Source organism: Drosophila sechellia, chromosome 2R (genome assembly GCF_004382195.2).
Source record: "Drosophila sechellia strain sech25 chromosome 2R, ASM438219v1, whole genome shotgun sequence".
Lineage (NCBI taxonomy): Eukaryota > Metazoa > Arthropoda > Insecta > Diptera > Drosophilidae > Drosophila > Drosophila sechellia.
In genome coordinates, this window is record NC_045950.1 from 8,686,507 (window position 1) to 8,706,964 (window position 20,458).

A 20,458-nucleotide genomic window follows, 5' to 3' on the forward strand; every position below is an offset into this window, starting at 1 on the left:
AATTTTTAAAGTGATGACTTCTTCTGATATAAATGCATATGATTAATATCCCACCAGCAAATGTGCTCGAAAAAATAATATTTGTTGTTTTTGATAATCAGTAATTGACTTTTGTCCTAACTTTTGAATTACGCGCCATTTGGTATAAATTGCTTAACTGACCCTAACGCGTTTTTGGTGGTGTGCACTCCAGTATCGATTGCTTTTTAAGTTCGATGTCAGTCATCAAAATATATTATGATTCAGTTAGGACGAAGACTGAGCACTATTTCCTACGTTACTTATGGAAAACCATTTGTAAAATGATAATGAATTTATAATATGCAAGAATACATATATGAATGCTGCGAAAGTAATTTAATCGTCATCGATAGTAGTATGACAATCGATAAGTATCGATAGCGGATGTGTTTTCGCATCACCCGCGCAGCCAGGGATTTTTTTGACAGTTTCGGATTTTTTTTCGGTCGTCGAGGTCGTTGCGCGCATGTATACACGTTAGTGACGAGAAAACGCGTTTTGCCAATAGTAAAATCCATCACAAATGGGTGGAAAATTACAATAAGTGCAGCCAAAATCGAAAATAAATCAAAAAGGCACTCAAATAATACATAAACCCGATGAAAATGTGATTTAAATAGAACTGCAGCTGCAAGTCCTGATGCCTGCCGAAGGTTAGAGCGAGACGACGTTACTTACTCGAGTGTGTGTGTGCGCAATTTGTTGATAGTATTTTCTGTTGTTGTTGTAAAAAATGCCTCGCTTGCAGGCGTGCAACAACAGCAACAACGAGACCTGAAACAACAACACTAGGCGGTGAATGCCGGCAAAAGAAAAACGCGTAAACGATTGATGCGAATAGCGTAAAACAAGAGAATCGAAAGCAATAATCGCCGAAGAATACACAACAAAAGTGGAGTGAGCAAAAGTCGCGTGTGAGTGTTGCGTCGTGTACCAACGCGCGAGTGTGTGTGTGTGGGTGCAAAGGATACGAATAGGAAGCGCAAAAGGCGATTGGCGAGTATCAAGAGCCAAAATGTTGTAAACAAATCGCAAAATCCAAATAAACCTGAGCCATTCGAATTACCTCCGATCGCAAACGACGGTTTCCAGTCAAATCAGCGAAAAGCAAACAGAAAATGGCCATCACAACAAACAGAAGCAGCAGGACTTTGTGGAACTGGCTGCTCAGCGGTTGTCTCATATTCCAGCTGATTGGAAACAGTTTGGCAAGTCAAGGTGAGCATTTCGATCTAAAATGATAAATATTTTGCACAATAGTGGCGCAAGAGGGCTTTATAAAAGTGTTGATAGTTTCTATCTTTCGTTGTGCAGGTGGTCAATCTATAATTCCAAACAAAAGTCCCATGAAATGCAATCTTAATTGCTTTTACAGAAAGATTATAAAATATATACAACTATGAATATGTGATTGAACTATAATTCTTGGGCTGGGGCTTATTTGCCTTCTGACAGAAGGAAATAATCTAAAAAGTTGTACAAATTCGGTAGATTAGATGAGTTTATAACCACTCAATAAATATTACGATTAAATGGTACAAATGTACATATAAATAAACTTAAGACCCAAAAATCTACAAGGTTTGTCACTCCACTCATCATACCATATTTCATGTCACTATCTGTACTTTACTCTTTGTACAATTCCCTATCTATGTTGTGTATTCGGGGCCATAAAGTTCGATATCTGTATTTTAACAAATATGATTGCAAGTACAGTTTTGGCGACTGGATGTCTGGTCGACGTGCCAGAAAGCAGGCATTGGGACCACAAAAAAATCGTCATGTGCGAAAGGTGATGTCAACGGCGAACTGATCCGATAAGCTGTCATATTTCGCAAGTCGCGCTCTTTTGGCACTCGTAAAATTGAGGGACTTTCGAAAACCATGCCCTATTCCAGACACATGTGCCAATCACCTGGGGTAATTCACCGTAATTGCTTCCCATCATATCACCTGCAGATAAGAACTCGAAATGGGATAGTTGCGAAACCGATAGTGCTTCAAAACTTGAACATTACTAATGAGTTTCGCTTGAAGAGAGATAAACTAAACACTGCACAACATGAATTGAAAACCAGCGCACTTGTTTGCGATTATTTGAGCCAAAACAAACACGATTTCCTGTGAAAACGTATTCTGAAATCGAAGAAATAGAACCTAACAAAATGGTAGCCGTAAGAGTCATTATCATTAGCTCAAACCCAGGGAACAAGTGATCTTAGGGGATCAGGTAAGCGCAGGTAGAACCAGTGCAGGCAAAAATGCAATTAGGTTTAGGGATCAGCCATAGTTTCAGGTCGAGTTTAGGGTGCCAGAAGAAGATTACCCAAGATCGGTGGGCAGCTGCACAATACACCAACTGATTGATTTGGTTTTAAAACTATGCCTGGGGTGGCTTAAAGGCTTATCATATTTCAATTTTCGGCTCGAGAAATAAACAATCGCGGGAAATGAGGGAAGGGATAATGGAAATCCCCGCAAAAAGCGCAAATAATGCAAACAAATTAAATGTCCTGCGCTGAATCTTGTCTCTGCGCCCCTTCGAAACGAGAAGGAAAAGCCACCCCTAAAAGTGAAAAGTGTCCTGGAAAAACGGGGAGCCGCCTTATCAGCTGCGAAATTTATCAATGCCAGCTCCAAGGCAGCCCGAAAAATGACCCCAAAAAAAGTCTGGTCGTAAAAAATTGTCGGGGCATGTCATATGCAAATGGAATGAAAAATCTTTGAACAAATTTTTAGGTCATGGCATGTCATAAGTCGCAGGACTTAATGCCAGATTTAATTAAAAGCATTCCCTCACATAACTTCAAGCTTTATGTGGTGGGTATGTAATTAAAAAAAAACAACTTTACTTACATGGGTGTAACTAGCTGAAAAGAATTGTGTGACAACAATGGACTCACGTGGCTTCTAGACCATTTAGTACCCTATAATAACGGATCAATTAAGGTTGATGAGATACTATAAAAGTAAGACAATGTAAGATACTTCTGTGAAAGTTAAATTAAAATTAAATTATAAAAAAGCATTTTAATAATTTATTTTGATCTTTATATCTATATATGTGGAATTAAGACACCCTGGTGTTTTTTTTCTATCTTGCTATACAAGCTAGTTGATTTTATGGAAGGAAACTACCTATACCGTGTACCAAAAACTCACGTGCGAGCTCCTGTTCCCATTTTCGTGCTTATTTGTGGCGCTCTGTGTTTTCACTTTCCTGGTCATATTTCCTCGCTCTTTAGCCTGGGAATTGTGGCAATTGTTTGGTGTTGTCCTGGGCGAGTCGCCTCACCCTGGCGTTCGCTGGCTTTTACCCGTGGCCAGGAGCACATTTAGCCGCATTACGTGATACAATATATGAGTGACATGTTATTCTAATTTCGCACCCCTTTTCATATTCCTGGACACATTTTTTCCGCTCGTTTCGAGGGTGCGCTTGTCAAAATAAACATTTCCATATGGTGGTTATAGCCCCGGGACTGTGTGTCGCAATGGGAAAAAAGAAGAAAGAATGGCGCATTCGGTCGGGGAGAGAGTGTTTAGAGGTCTCGAATGAGGTCACTTCTTCTCCGTTGAATGCAGACTAATTACGACCCGATACAAAGTCCCTTCTCAATGGTGTTTAAAACGCGGACGTCACTCTGAAGTGTTGACAAAGCGCCGGAAATTGTTCGTCTTTCGAAGGTTGTGGGTTCTTAAGATGCGTACTCTATATAGATGTATGTTCAATGTACATACATATATGCATGACTAAGAGCCGCTTGAAGGACTCGGAAATATCTCACTTCTGTGGCACTTATTGATGGTCGAAGCGAAATGTCTTCTTCGGTTTCTTTCTCAAGAGATTTGCATTGTGCCAGGCTTTTCATCTGCCAACAATGACAACTTCTGTTCCGGCACATAAACTTTTGCCAATGCAGTGTGGTTTAACAAAAGTTGGTCTTGTCATTTAATTAAAAATGTTCTGTTCTATTTGTTTCCTTGCAAGCGGAGGCAAAAAAAAAAACAGCTTGTAGATGTTGCATATACTTGGGGAAACTCATGTTGCGGGAATTTTTATGGAAAACAGCAGGAGGAACCGTATTCGACACCAAATAAACTGAAAAACAAAGCTATCCAAAAGTCAGCAGAATTTTGACACCGGGAAAAAAGTTTAATACACAATTTTCCAAACTAAACAAATCAAATGTTACAAAATGAGAAATAATAATACCTCATTGGTATTAAAAAAAGGAAATAAGTTAATAAAGTTGCTGATAAAAACGAACTGCACTTTTTTTATCTGTGTAACTTCTGCTGCGTTGGCAGAATGCAATTTCGTTTGCAGCTTCGAATTCGGACCAACCCGTCCTCCGCCGATTCGACATGACAACATGAATAATTCACTTGAACCCGCCACAAACACCAAAACAAGAACAACAACAACAACAAGCCGAGACTGATTCTGCAACCCGAAATGTTCGAAAGGTTCAATGCACGCAACCACAAAATCCAGATTTTGACCAACCTAAAGTAAGGAAGGGAGATTCGTTGAAGAATCTGCAAGAAAGAGAAGAGATCTGTCTGCAGTTACAGGAAATCATTCTGACCATAAAAGCATCTGGGCAACAATCTCGCTTTACATTTAGCACACTGTACTTTTTGCGGGGGCGTTACCTCAAGGATTAGGGCCTATTTGCATAGGACTGCGTGGGTGATCCGTAGGTGGGGCCAATGCATTACAGCGAAGGACACGGCTAGAGATTCCAGCGAAGAAATGCCATTCAGCTCACTTGAGAAAAAGGCGATCTTTCCGTACTTAACTTGTTCGGCTGAGTGGCTTAAAGTGCCGTTAAAACAAGCCTGGCCTGGCCTGAACGGCAAATCTCACACCTCTGGTTGGTTGGTGGGTTGGACACACGGAGCTCCTCCATTTGCCCATTTAGCATTCCCGACTCCATACACACCAGCGGGGCTATAAAATATCAGAAATTATCTGCCTCCACGCCTCGAATCGCACTTAATCACCTCGAGCAGATGCCAAAGGAGTGAAACGGCCGAAACGGAAGTCGGCAACAGTTTTTTTAAATGCAGTCATTTAGCCGAAGTGCCAAAGTGCTGGCCATGGGGTACCATGGGTACTCTCTAGCTCTCTAGGCTCCCGAGATTTGTGATATGGGCTGGCCGCCACGCCCTGGCCAAAAGAACTCAATTCTACCGGATGATTTTCTTCACTTGAGGTGGGGAGCTTGGAACTGGCTTCGGTAATTATTTTGTGGCCAGTGGAGCGAGCGATAAGACAGGCTGGCAAAGTAAACAAAGTTTTTGCATTGTTTTTCCACCAGCCCCCCTTTTGCATCTTCGCTTCTTTGGGCTCGCATTTCTTTTTTATGCTTTTTTTTTTTTTGCATTTTCTGGTTTCAGGTTTCGCGTGCCCATGGGCTACATTAATTGAAAAAGTCGCTCGCTTTGGTTGGCAAGCAAATGAAGTTGGTCTTGGCTTTGGAACTTACTTGACTGACGACCACGAGCCACCTCCACCACCGTCTTCGCCTCGTGCTTAACCCCCTACTGCCCACTCTCGCTGCTCCTCGTGCTTAACCCCCTTCGGACTTATCGGTCAACAAAATGCAGTCGCCGGTCGGCGATAAACTGTGGCCATGGCTGCCTCAAAGTAGATCGATCGCTTGATTGGCGACGGAAAAGCGCCTGCCCCATCTGCGGCTCACCCCCTCCCCCATCCCCTTTGTCTGGCTGCTTTTCACTTGGAAAAATAAGTTTACTGATTGGGTCTCGCATGAAAGTTATTTTTAAAGAGCTTAATTCCTCGTTGGTTGACTCCAAGTCATCAGAACTTAGTAGTAGTTCTTTGAAACTACCCATTGGAAAAGTAACAAAAGCTAACAGCAATTAAAGATCTAACCTTTTCTTAGCTTTTTTATTATATTTAAAGCAACTCGATTTTCGCTGTGCAATTATCTGGAGAGCTAATCTATTGACTGCAATTGCCGCAGAAAAATGGAACATGAAAAACGAGCAGTTACAATGGCGACGACATTGTCTGGGCAAGATCACCAAAGATCAGGGAAGCAGCGAAGCGGGGAAGTGGACGGGCCCAGCCAAAAGTAATTTGTTACAACAGCCACAAGACCAAGTCACCAGCTTCGTTTTGTTCCGATCCAATGGTATCCAATCGGATTCGAATCAATTCGATCCGTTCGGTTCGGTTAGGTTCGGTTGCGATCCAAGCGCCAAGACGACCAGCCAGCTCTCGCTCTCGACTCCAGCTGAATGAGCAGCCGTTGCTATTATTTTATTATTATCTACGAAATGCACGTACTTTATACCACTTACGAGTACGAGTCTGCCACAGCCACAGTAGTCGACGTCGTTGTCGAAGTCGTGTGGTTGCAGTTTCAGTTTTGGTGGAGGAGAGTGGTACAGTGGGTGGGATTACCCGATCCGGAGATTCCTAAAACATTGGGGATATACTAGGTGTGTCATTTGTCCGAAATATTACCAGCAACTGTTTATTTCATGAGTTCACCATTTCGCACTTTATTCGTCACTCAAGTAATATTCTTGGAAACTTTGAGTACTTTTTGCTATTTATTAGCAAGTTATTTGTTGTTGCCATTTATTTTTTAACATATTTGAATATTTTGTGAGCAATTTCAGAGGTAACAACATGAAATCATTTGAGTGCGATTCGTCACTACGTAGATTGCCTTGTTGGTTGGATTAAGTGTATATAGAGCACTTTTGAATTGCAAACGTTTGAAATGAATGAATTTATATGCATGCACTAAAAAATATAGTTGCCAGCTTAAGTTTTTGCCCCACTGTGGTGGCATTAAGCCACAATCCGCTTTTGCCGCTGCTCTTGCCAGCTGTGTGTGATCTTATCTGAAGCCTTGTCCGCGTTCGCGCAACTTAAGTAGGTACTAAGTGCTGCATATATCATAGATGGCCATGCCCATGCCCAGGCCCAATCCCTACCGCTCGCATCCCGTCCTCCCTCCTCCATTCCCATCCAGATGTTGAACCCCAAGACCGGACTTTTTTGTTCTTTGAACCGAATGGCAAACGCTGGTTTAGATGTAGTGTGCTGTGCGGCTTATGACGTGCCATGTCCATGTGTGGACTCGGCTGATTAATGGCAATTATCCGCCGCACATTTTCCGTTTCCACATTCTGCGGCATGGATTGGATTGAGCTGTCAATGGATGCGGATGGCGGTGCACATCTGCCCATTAAATCCTGTGAAATGCACCCAAGCGGCGATGGTTTCAGTTCTGTGGCCATTAGGTAAGCGACTTTATGTAGGAACACTTGACGACCGAGTGGAGCCTAATACCCAAAAACAGCAAATGCAGCAGATACACAGTTGTTATCCGTGGCTTTTAAGATTTAGCTTCAGAAGTGGCAAACACTTGACTCGCGAAAGTTGTGGCAGGAAGACATGTTTTCCAACACCGCTTCCCAGCGGTTTTCTAAATTTAGGTCTAGTTTTCTGAGTGCGAAAATATCCTTGAGCTGAGATGAAGCCATTGTCTGTGCTTGGCTTTTGTTCTCGGGGCCTCAGACAATGGCGGATGCAAATATGTAAATCTTGTAATGAGGTGGTAAAATACAAGTTCTCTCGCTCTGTCTCGCTCGTGCGATTCGGTCCCTTTCTACACATAAAACAGTTGCGTCCAAATAAATATTACTAATGATAATAAAATTAAATAAATGTATCTTAGTTTTAACATAGTATTTCCTAATTAACCAGCATATTATTATATTTGCAAAATATATTATACTCAAAATGATTTATTTTATTCTATTTAATGCTTAAAGTACCCATACTTTTATCGTAATTTATACTTACCACCAAAGTGTCACAATTAGATACCAAATTGTTGTCACTTTCAAGAAGTTACATGTCTTGATGCTATTATTCTGACCGCAATTGTGTTATATATGGCTGCTGGCAATGACACAAATTGCTTTTGTCTGCTCACAATTTGCATTTGCCAGAGTTCCGTAGTTTGGCTGAGGATGATGGCACCTACACCTACTCCTAATTGAATGTCGAGCATAAAATTATGTCAGCTGACGAGATGAGGAAGGGGAAGTAGGAGGAGGAGGAGGAGGAGGAGGAGGAAGAGGCCCCTTCAGTATTCTCCACAACGATGATGGAGATAATGACGATAATGTTGACTATAGTCATAGTGAAGTATGTGGGCGTTCGGATCACTTTACAACTAGAAAATTAGAAAACTGACAGCGCCGAGCATTTATCTAATTAAGTTGTCTGTGCACAGAGCCACTACGGAGTGGTTCCATAAAGTTCTTGGAACTTAACCCACTCACTCACCGCTGCATAGTGTTTGGCCTCTAAGCCGATTTTACTTTCGCCGAACAAATGAGCTTTTGTGTTGCCTGCGACACTCTACTGATGTTTCACACTCCATGGCGTTGTGGGCTGTTGGCGCCAGGTAAGGTTAAAAAAATAAAGAGGCAAAACTTTTTCGCCAAACTGACAAGCGTGAAATTGGCGGCAGAAGTGAAGAGAAAGGGCGGCCAAAGCGGCTGGTTAGGACCCGCACTTGAACTTTTGTGCCGAGTGTTTGACATGACAACAGCCAAGTAGATAAATGCAAGAAGAAGCTGGAGAAGCCCCCATTCCCGCAGAGCACAGAGGTTGAGAAACATGGTATCGTCGGGTAGGGAAGTGAAGCGATGGAATAGGAACTTGGAAGCTCGCGGGACAAATGGGCAAGCCAAGTGACGGAAGTCACGTAGACAGGAATAGAGAGGGAAGTACAAACGTACATATGTATGTACGTACGGGCTGAGCTGGATGGAAAGCATGTGGAGCTGCCAAAACGTGATTGATGAGACGAGATCCGAAAGAGAATAGCCAGAAACCAGACGAAGGAATTGGAAAAAGTGTTCCGCAGGGCTTTCGTAGTAACGATTTCTTAATACCTCGTACAAAGGGATAACAAAAGTTGGAACTACCAAAGTCAAAAAGTGCAGAAACACCTCCAACAGGCTACTTATGAAGCCTTGACCAATTTAAATATTAAGAAATTGAGTAGTAACTATATTTTCATTCAATGGGTAGAATAATATTCTACACCCTTTTAACTATATGGTATTCTCTAGGCAGAGCAACCACATCAAATGCGTTTAATTATGCTTTGCGTATGGGAAGGGGATTGAAAGTCAATCAGCAGAGCTCTGTTTATTTTTCATGCAAACACCGTCGTTGTCACTAGAGACATATGCAAATTGATACGGATTCGACGACTATTTCCCATTTAGTTTTTCGGTAGCCAACTGACTATCATCAGCTGCCAAATGCATGGAAATGTATGTATGGATGTATTTATATGTACATGCAATTATTGATGTCAATCAAATCATTTATATAGAGATCGGGATCGGTCACGCTCCGGCGAACGTGGAATGAATATCAATTTAGAGGCGAGTCGCGGAGAGGAGCACCATCATCATCGTGGTTTGTTGACACGCACAAATATTTTTGTCCAAATCTTTACCCCCCAACCCGAATCTGTGGCATTAGTCGTGGGTAAATATTGTCTTTCAAATATTTTCCTTGACACCCAGTCGCATGTGAGTGCGTGTGTGTGTGCATCTCCCCACATTCAGGTAACTAACTTGGGGTTCTGACTTCTCTGATTCGCCCGCAAATATTTACGGCATTATCATATCTAAATATGTTTGTAACTGATTCCTAAACAAACTTATTTGAGATATTCCACTGGCAATTTACTGAGCCCTTTCGAAAGGCGAGCCTCTGCCGAAACTCAATGAACCGCAACATAAATCACCATTAAGCAAGAAATAAACAAAACTGCAATCGAATGGAAATAAACGAAAACCGTCTTAATTGCACTTGGCCCAGCTGATACCACGGAGGTTTCCCCCTGTTTGTCCGCAGGGGGGTTCAATAAACCTCGAGCCGTATGTTTGCCTTATTGATTGCCTTATCACCAACTTGGAACTTGGAATCGGATCGGATCGGCTTGGCTTGGAATCGAAATTGAAATCGACTGGGACGACGCGACGTTGCGCTAGATTTCCCATTTCCATTTATCAGCTCGTACATATATGTAGGAAAATGGCGGGGGGAAAACCGCAGACGTCGGCGATCTATAGATAACTTTTCGGGGGTCAATTCCGATTCGAACTTGGAGTCGTGGCTGCGACCTGCGTGCTGTCATAAATAAATATGTGTACGTACATGGTGCGTTTGTGTTGAGCATGAAAAATTTATTGTTCAGTGCTTTTCTTGTTTTTATTTCGGTTTTCGGTTATTATTTTTTTTTTTCAACCAGCCAGAGCAACCAGACAATCGTATCAGCGTTTACCAATTGGATATGCAATGCATCCCAGAAACGCTTTCTAAATATGAAAGTTACCAGTTGTTGGGGCCAAATTGCTTTCGTGGCCAGCAAACTCCAGCAGCTTTGGGTTATAAGTTCAACTGTTCTCCGCCGCCTAAGTTATAAACGAGATAACGATTTCCCCCCCAGCTTTGGATTAATCAATATTAATTAAGTCTTGGGGTTTGTTTACAGCATAAATCGTACCGTATGCGGTTGCAAAATGGAAGTACGAAAATTATGACCAGTGATGACGGGCAGCATCACTTCAATTAACTGAGTTATTAGATGAATAAATTACCCTACATTGCATCATCTTAAAAGTTGAAAAGTGTTTGGTAATAGTGTTCGAAATCTGTCGAAATTGTAGAGATAATATAATGTAGTCTTGAGTCTTATCCTTAGCAAATCAGATGCAAAAATACTCAAAGGTGTATTCATAAAATTATTCATATGATATATGATTCTTTGGTCACTTCCTGTCACCAAACTATGACCATCTCTATGTCCAGCTATGAATTGAAAATAAAGTTTAAACTGCTCTTGCTAAATGTATAAGCACTCGTATCTTACGGATTAATGCCCAGGGTTGTGAAGGGTGAAGGGCGTAAGGGTTTCAGTGAGATACAAAGGCTGCCACTTGTCCAAACACATTCATTGATTTACCCAGCAGCACTCGACCTGTTCCCAGTGTCCAGTTACCAGTTTCCCCCGGCCATTCGCAACATATTTGCATATGAGTTGCCAAAAACATTCATTGGACAGGATGGGTGAATGGAGGAGTGCAGGAGTGGTGGCGACCAGGCAACAGACCCAGAGGGGTTTTCCTATCTAATGCGGTCAGTGCAGCTCCATACCATCGTGGGCAGGGCGCCAGATACTGTTGTCCAGTTTTGCAAGAGCAACTACAACAGCAATAGCAAATGCGTGTGTGGGCGCCAATTGCTGCCAGGCCATAAAGCCCAATCCGGGCGAATGGCTCTGGAGAATTAAATGCGAAATTGTAAAATGTATCTCTGGCCGGAGTGCAATGAGCTGCCACTTGAACTTAACCCGATGAAGAACCGCAGCTGAATCTCGGAGTGGGAAATCGGAGAAGGATTGGCGGTTGGGTTGCGCACAGACACATAATTCATATGTTCGAGGCATTTATCGATTTTTCCTACCCCCCACCCTCACCTACAGTTCTCAGTTCCACCCACCATCCAACAGCACCACCGCCTCCTTCCTCACCACCACGGCACGTTCTCAGCTGTTGGTAGTTGGTAGTGTGTTGGCCCAGTCCGCCAGAGAGCATCCCTCTTAACGCACAATGTTTTTTCGATTTTGCAACAGACGCTTGCCACACAGGGCATTCCCGCCATCCGTCCATCCATCCATCCGTCCGTCCATCCTCCCGCACCCTGATTCTGTGGCACTCTTCTGGCACACATCTCATCCCCTGCCCCGCGTTCAGATCCCCAACCCTCGGCACAAGCTGTGAGCATCGTCATCGTCATCTAACGCGACTCTCAACAGCTTCACTTTATTATATATATCCCATAGTGTATTTCGTGCACAAGAAACATATTTCTGGCGTTTTCAAAATGGAAATAAACCAAATCAACTAATTTTAAATAATATATTACCCTGTTAAAAGTATTATTGGTTTGAAATCAACACTTTTCTAATACGGATCGGAAATAATATGGTACTAATATAATACGAAATATTTTTATGTTTATCAGTCTATGTAGATGCAGTTAAACGGCAGATTACCTAAATGTTGGCTTCATGAAAAATTGTTTTTAATCTTACAAGACTAATGATACTTTTCTCTGTTTGATTGCTTTAATAATACTAATTTTTTCAATAAAAAAGGAAAATAAATGTGTGTTTTAACTTTACAACATGAACTCAATGAATAGCTGTGCCTCCAAACATAATTTGATGGTTTATTATGTGTATGTATCATTTCTATCGCATAGAAATACCATAAAACCATATGTTCAGCACTATTTATGGATAATTTCTCTGAGTGCATTCGTTGTCGCTGGATCTGTTGGTTGTTTGACTCTCTGCGGTTGCCCAACGCAGAAATGTTGTTTTGACGGGGCCAAACGCCGAGACATCGGGAGAAGTGGCAGAGGGCCTGGGGTTTTCCATGGGTCTGAAGTTGAGCTAAAATAAAATGCCATAAAATTCAGAAACGGGAAACCGGGGACAGAAGTCAAATGGCAAGTGCTTTCGGTTTTTCCAGCTCCTGTTCCTGCCGCTTTTCCTGCTCATCTTTTTGTGATGCTGATGATTCATAATGGGCGCACTATGCGTATTGGGGAAATATGCTGTACATATTTATTTAAATGCAGCAGAAGGGCCACACAACATTTAGGCAGTTAAATGTGATTTAAACGCTGTCATTTGAACAAACAATCGCACTTATCTGAAATGTTTTATACACCTTTATGGCCTCGATTTGTACTTAACCAGTCCGTAGGTTTGGTTTTTCCCCTTTCTTTTGTTTTAAGGGCGACCCTGGTCGTAAATAATAATGCATGTCAAAGTCAGATGATTTACGCTGCTTTGATGGCATTTTTCATTTTCCATAATTTGTTGCCAACTGGAGCGCACAAATATCTGGCTCTGTCTTATCAAAAACTCCCCTTTCTTTTTTGTGTGTGGGTGTTTGGGCCAAACAAAATATAAAGGGGGGCGTACAGGAATTATTTATTCAACTTTTGTGCCCTTAAAATGAAGTTAGCCAAAGTGTGTGTCTGCTCGGAGGTGTGAACGCACTCGTTTTGAATTATGGGCTGCTTAAAAGTTTTGCTTTTTATTTGAAAAACTACAGAACTCATTATTCATTAATTGGATTTCTTCATTCTCCATTCTCGTTTGCAGGTGAGTGCACAAAGCAACGAAAATAAATTTGATAATGAGAAAATTATCATGATAAATGGGCAAACAGCATTTTCTCACTCGTAAGTTTCAAATGGAGCAATTTTAATATTCTTATTTCAAGTTTTTATGGCTTTCGAGTGAATTCTTTCCATGTCTATATGCCAATAAAATGGAACAATAAAATGAAAACACAAAATCCAATCAAAATCATGAAGAATACTATTTTTCAATCGAACGATAAATAACCAAACGGTTGACAGATACTTATTTCGAATTCGGGTTTCATCAAATATAAATCAACAAAATGTAATTCCCAGTTATTGTGAAATATTCCGCCCAACTTGGCGCCCCTTCATTTGCATTTGCATTTGCCAATTTAAATTTGAATTTCGGTTAGCTAAACTTTAAAGAGCATTCTTTTTTTGCACCATTATGCCCCACTAAGTATGCACTTGTTATTGCGGTTGGCTGTCATTATCCCCGATAAAATTATGCGACACATAAATTGACGTCAAGTGCAATTAACACTTGCTGAAATTGACATAAATTTGATCAAATCGAAAGGAAACCCGTTTCATTTTTAGGCAAGCTAGAATTGTGCTGTTGGTATTAATATTATTATTTGTATTATTATTATTATTGTACACGCTTATTTATGAAGCTCATGTCGTTAGGCGAAAAATTCAATTAACAGACTAAATGTGCGCAGGCGGCAGTCGTCCAAGTCGTGCGTGGGATGCAACTTCAAAATGCCACTGCAACTGCAACCCAAAAATGCAACTGCATTTTCCAGCTGCCCCAGACGAGTTGCATAATCCCCGCAAACCAAACCCACTTGCACTGATATGCAAAAAAAATAAAATAGCTTTGATTATGATGGTAACTCAACTCTCTCTTTTGCCTGACAGGCTTTTCAGTTCAAATTATTATTCGCAAGCTACAGGTGAACCTATTTTTTGAAGAGAAAAACATTTTAGCTGGATATATAATTCACAAAACGTCATTTTTGTCAAGGTTGCTGAAATATTTATTCCCTACCAATTAGCTCGCATTTCTGACTGATAGTTGTTCGTGTTATTGATGTCTACCTGTTGTCTGAAAATTAGGGAAATGTCGCTTCAAATTAGAGCTGTCAACTATGGCATAAGATAAATTGAAATGCTTTCAAATCGCTCACATTTCACTTAAATTACGGCAGATAAGTTGGATATGGCCAAACAGCTATATCTACTGACTCAGACAGTGGAAAATAAATTCAATGCCAGACGCCAGCTACCTATTTTACATACAGTATACATACGTACATACTTCGTGGATGCCTCAACAAAACAATTTGAATCCCAGACCACGTACTTGGCGCGTTGTTCCTGCCGCTTCCTTTATTTCCATCGAATGTAAGTTGCCAATATTAAACGCTTCGATGGATTTTATGGAGCATAAACAGGAAATTTGAAGAAGAATGTCCAATTTGCCATGGCCAAAAGCGAAACAAAGACGCGGCGACAGCCCGAAAGAACTAAGAAGAAGTCCGTAAAAAGGGGGAAAGAAAGTCGGGCCCAAGGATTGGCATTTTCTTTTGTCACTCACAGGAAACTCTCCATGGCAAATTGGCATTAGGAAAAGCGAGTGGAAATACCAGAAGGCAGAAAACTGTGGAAATTACTCCCCTTTCTCCAATGTCCAGCTGTCGTATTCATTGCGTTGTGTGTGTGTGTGTGTGCGGTCGCTGCAGAAACCATAAAACATTAATTTCAATTGGAACTGCTGCCAACGGAGGGATAGGTTTGGGATACGATGGGATAGCACAGGATGGGATCCATCCAATCGGCCATCCCGCACACATGTAACCCGAGTGGCAAATGAACTGCAATGCCAGAGTTTATGTTCACGCACAGCCGAGGTCAATGGAATATATACAAATAAATGAAAGATCAATTATATTGTTGTATATGAGGTGTTTATTTAAATAACTTAAATCAGTTATCAAAATAAATTTATAAATATTAGCGAAATCATTTACTACTCTTTTGTGAAGTGAATTTTAAAATCTACTGTATTTCATAAATAAAAGGCACAAAAATTTCAAAAACGTAGCTATTATTTCGGCCGCTGCTGTGCCTATATAAGCGGGCGGTGGTAATATGAAATTAATTTGTTAGACAACCACCGACAGCATAAACGGTAACCGAAACAACAAAAACTGCCTGGGAAAAGTTGCAGACCGCAGCAGCTGTTTGGAAAAGACAAACAACAACAGGACGTCACAGCATATGTTAATTAAAGAAGTGTTCGCTTGCAACACAGCCAACTTGGCCAACTCAATCGAGACCACTTTCACATTGCACATTTTGGCTTTAATCAAAGCAGCAGCGCGATGACTTGACACAATCTGGCATATGCATTTCGCCGCAATGTGTCAAAATCTGTCGGCGGCACTTAACCTGCACATAATTTCTGAATTTTCTGGATATTTTTGGAGAACGCTTCCGACAGCTGCCAACTTCCGCTTAGTTTTGATTCAATTTCGGAAATATATACATACACACACATCTTTGGTTCTTGAGGCAAACTTTGTATGTGAAATCCTTGTCACTTGATGTGGACAAAGTGAAGTTGATTCGTAGGCAGATCCCCAAGGAATGGGCATCTGTTCGCTGGGACATCTGTCGGTGTTTTCCTCGACTTTCTTGGGGGCGTGGCATCTTCGATGTGCCACTAAAGAGCCCATTCGAAACATGCCCAAGTGATTGTAAAATGCTAATAATAATTGAGGAAAAACTAGCCGCCGCTACAAAGTCTCGCTGGTTTGTGCGTACTTCCTGTAGGAGGTAGCGCATATGCTTTCGATAAATCATAAATTTATATTCTCCGGCGCTCTTTGACACCACGATTTATACCCGATACTCGGGGAGCGGCCCTGCCTTTCTTTTTTTTTTATGCATTCAAGAACAACATCAACTTCAAAGGAGGGGCAGGAAAATGTGTGCGCCGCATCCGACTGTGAAATCCATGGATCAATTTGAAAGTTTAACAACTGGCCATTAGCACTGGGGCGAACTATTTCTCATTCTCATTTCCATCGTTGTTCTCATTTCGCTGTGAGCCCATAAAATATGGGAAATGAAATGAAATCCATATTTTTACTGCCAGGGGATTATGGTTTGTCAAAGCGCAGCGATGCATAAGTTCATAGAGCAGACTTGAAATGGAAAAAAAGGCAAAAAAAATATATATATATAAAATAAAGGGATATTTACACAAACTACTGTGACACACGTGCCCAAAGGAAAACTACCCTTCAAACGGAAAATTGGCATAGGGCCCGGATCATTACGAGTCTCGGAAAATGCATTTTAATCCAGCGCCCGGCCATCCCATCAGTGAATCACCCTGTCGCGATTGGGTAACTGATTTTTCCCCTTTGGAACTGAAACAATATATCTAGATCGGGATGAATAGCAAAATCCAAACATTTCGTAATAAAGCCAATTTGATACACGTATTTCAAATGTTGATAGATTGAGTTAGACAACCTATATGGGGGAATATTTTTTAATTTTTCAATTCAATACAGAGAATCCAATGTATTGAATATAAATATCCCATATAATCTTACTCCTCGCACAGAAATCATAAACTGGCTAAAATGTGAAGCCAAAAAAGTTTATTAAGCTGTTTAAAAAACACTTGGGGTGAGCACGAAGAGATTTCAATCATTGATAACTCAAATTACAAAAATTACTTTTCAATCAGAATCAAATTAGAAAATTCTGTAACATGAATTCATTCAAATTTTATTGATACGCAAAATGGGCAAATAGTAATTTAAAATATTTAGTCGGAACTCTTTCTGCCATGAGGTTTACAATAATCAGAGTGTTTTGCACTATAATATTGAGTTTAGAGATCCGCGGAGAAAGTATTACCCGACATACAAATGTCAAGTGTGAAGTATTGGACAAATCGTTTGCAGAATTCTCCGTTTGTAAGCTCAATGTTTTGGGTCGTGGTATAATCGCAGAACTTTGGTGTCTATAAGAAGTTTTCGGGATACCATCCGTTTCTATTCAATGTCAGGGTTGATTTCTGTCACTATATGAAACATCCCAATCCTATGAACATTTTTCATTACTTCTACACCGCTGTGAAGCCCTATAGTAATTTCAATCATTCTTGTCCTTATAACGTAAGTGCACTATATATTATATACTGAAATACTATTATCCTTTATTAGCAAGGCAATTCCTTTATATTTTTTATAGCATGATATACTTGTAAAGGACTTTGTCTTGACCGATCAAATGTTCGCGAAAATTCCCCTTCCAACGGGAAACTACATGTTTAGTATTAAATTGGCCACCGACGATGTGTGGAGAGCGGTCCTTAATACGTATTTTGACGTTAATGTGGAAAAGAAGAATTAAGTTAAATAAAAATTAAAGGTTCAATAAAAGCTTCATTTATTTGTTTGTCTTCAGCTAGGGAGAAATAGACTTAAGTCGAGCAATGAAAATAGCATAAGTTGATAAAACAAATGCTGTGCGAAAACTTTGAACAAAAGATAAGAATTTAATTTCTCACACCACAAACCAAATATATATCTATATAGATGAAAATTCGTTTTAAGGGGTGAAAAAGTTTGTTTTTCTCCTTGGCAAACTGCAAACGATTTTTCTAAAACGTTCGGACAGCTCGAGGCAACCGAAGTGCGTAGTTACACTGTTGAACACGTACTAGTTTCAAGCATTAAAAAGTTAACAAATTTGGGGTTGGGTAAGTGTGTTTCATTATTACAGTTGGTAACACTGGAATCAAAAGTCTGACCTTGTTCATTAAGAATTATGTCCTACCATTTTCATTAGAAATGTATATTACTAAATTTCGCTGAGACTGCAATTCTGTTTTTGTGCTACTTGTTAAGTAAATTTTTGGCTTAACTTATTCTGAGATTTTTGTTAGCAGAAAGACATTTCAGCCACCTGGCTGATGAGTGTTTCTTTCAGATTGTCTGTTGTCTAACATTTACAATTTCATAATGCAAAAGTTTTTGCTGCGCAACAAGGAACGTCCTCCCTGTCGCTGGATGCCAAAGGACAAAGAAAAGGCAACGCCGGCAGCGGAAAAGCGCTCAACTTAGACCAGCTTAGCGACTTTCCTCGGGCGGTGGTAAAATGCGAGAAAATGTTGGAGTCAGTGGGGGTGGAGCGGGACCCAGCATGTGGCCAAAGTCATTTGCCAGAGCAAGTGAAAAATGCCTCTGAGAAACCAATGAACTCTAGGTTCTGGGTGGGTGTGTATATGGGTTTTTTTTCTGTGTGCAGGCTGTTGAGCGGAAGACGTAGGGCGGCCATTTTGTTAGACAACAACAGTTAGGGCGGCCATTTTGCAAATGGCAGGAACAGGAAGAAGTCGAGGCCCCGAAATGCCCCCACGTCATGTGTCAAATTAAAGGCAAATGAAATGATATATGTATGTATGCGCCAGAGGAAATTTCCCAGGTGGCCACCGCCCCGAAAACCATTTGATTGCTGCAACTAAATGTGCCAGGCAAATGGAATGGATGAGCAGACCGAAGCAGCCGCTCCCAAGATTACCCATTTCTTTCCGGCCTTTTGCGATGGTCATGCAAAAAACTCGTTTGTCCTCGAATAATTGAACATTCGCTCAGTTAGATGGCGAGTAAAATTCAATTTCGGCTCCGTTTGCCCAGCAATCAAGCAACTCTTTTATGCGCTGACTCTGGCCTCAGCCCTAAATAAAAACCACACACATAGTCGGACCTCCGAAGGTGTACAGTGGAACTTCGTTTTAGTCAAATCTCATAAAGTTACATATCTACAAGCTTTTTCAATTAATTAGAAAATGTGATTTCCCATATATGAAGTGAAATATGCCTTACCAAATACAAATCATAATAATAAATAGATTAAAACAACCATCATACTTCTAGCAAACGTTATCTTAAGTTTAGTCCACTGAGACTCCACTGTATGTGGCGCGTGCCTGGGCCAAGTTATTGACCGATAGTTGTGCCTGCTAACTGGCGACGCTCCGACCGGGCAGTCGCCTCCGTCGCCGTAGTCGTCGTCGGCTGCCTTAATTAAAACATCACACATAGAAGCAGAAAGGCAGCCATTCGTGGGGACAACTTGAGACGTGGTCAAACCTCGGGGTAAGCCGCTTAAGTTGCCCTTTCCTTGCGGCTGCCACGTTTCGTTATTATGCTAAAGCCCCCTGATCCGACCTTTTCCCTTGCCGGCAATCTTATCAGAGTCGATCGGCGCTGAAAGCCTGGAAATTGATTTATAATTTCCAATGGCAGACCGCGCTCTTTGACACACATCGATAAAGTAGAGTTATCAACTTGGAGCTTTTGTACCGACCCGAGTGCTGTGTGGTCTTCATATGCCACATACTTTGTATATATGCTATATCATATCTTATCGGGCATGTAATCGAACACCGTTTATCGATTCCATGTAACTGCTGGGTGGGGGAAGTCGTTAACATACAGGAATCGAGGTTATGCTGCCCATATTACATTTATTTCCAATTAATTTTATGTATGTGTATCAATTACTAATTGGTTTGTATTTCGTTCTCTTCTCTTTACAGGTATGAAACTAAACGGCACATGCTTTTGACCTGTAATAAGTTCCCAAAAAAACAAAAAGTTATGCACTTCAGGTTTATATAGCTTAAAGTTTGCCACTTATATGAGAAAGAACTCTTTGAAAACGTGGAAACCTTATGCTTTTGGCTGTGGAAAGCTAAGTTAAGCTGCGAGTCGAGTGAACTTGATATTCTCCACTCGACAGCAGCTGCAACGCTATCATCAACATCATCATCGCCATCATGGAAGAAGAAGAAGGGATCCATTGAGGCACGAACTCATTGAATCTGACGCGTCATAAACTGCTGAAGGCTTAACTCTGTACACTCCATTCAATGAATTTCCTTTTGTTGCACTCGCTGCTTTGGAAAAACTCGCAGGTTAGGGAAAACAAAAGCCGCGCGCTGAAAGGAAAATGAGAAGGAAAAGAAGTGGAAAGATCTCAATAAGCTGCTGCACATTGATTGAAATCGAAGACGGTAACGAGTAAACTTGGAATGACACAACCTGAATTCCATGATGGCCATAATTACGATGAAGATGATGATGACGATGATAT

The 20,458-nt window shown here is 41.0% G+C and overlaps 2 protein-coding genes across 3 annotated transcripts in view; both read left to right on the forward strand.

Annotated features, from left to right (window-relative positions):
* Positions 1-449: 449 nt before the first annotated feature.
* Positions 450-20,458, forward strand: part of LOC6608864 (neogenin) — a 34,862-nt gene continuing 14,853 nt past the window's right edge. For both annotated transcript variants that reach the window (XM_032714604.1, XM_032714605.1), the window contains exon 1: positions 450-1,239. In XM_032714604.1, coding sequence (XP_032570495.1) covers positions 1,140-1,239 — 100 coding nt within the window. In that variant the 5' untranslated portion in view covers positions 450-1,139. The remainder of the gene's footprint in view (positions 1,240-20,458) is intronic.
* LOC116800509 lies at positions 17,142-17,710 on the forward strand. The gene is given in 3 exon segments (XM_032715913.1): positions 17,142-17,305; positions 17,307-17,487; positions 17,549-17,710. Coding segments are annotated over 3 exon segments (507 nt in total).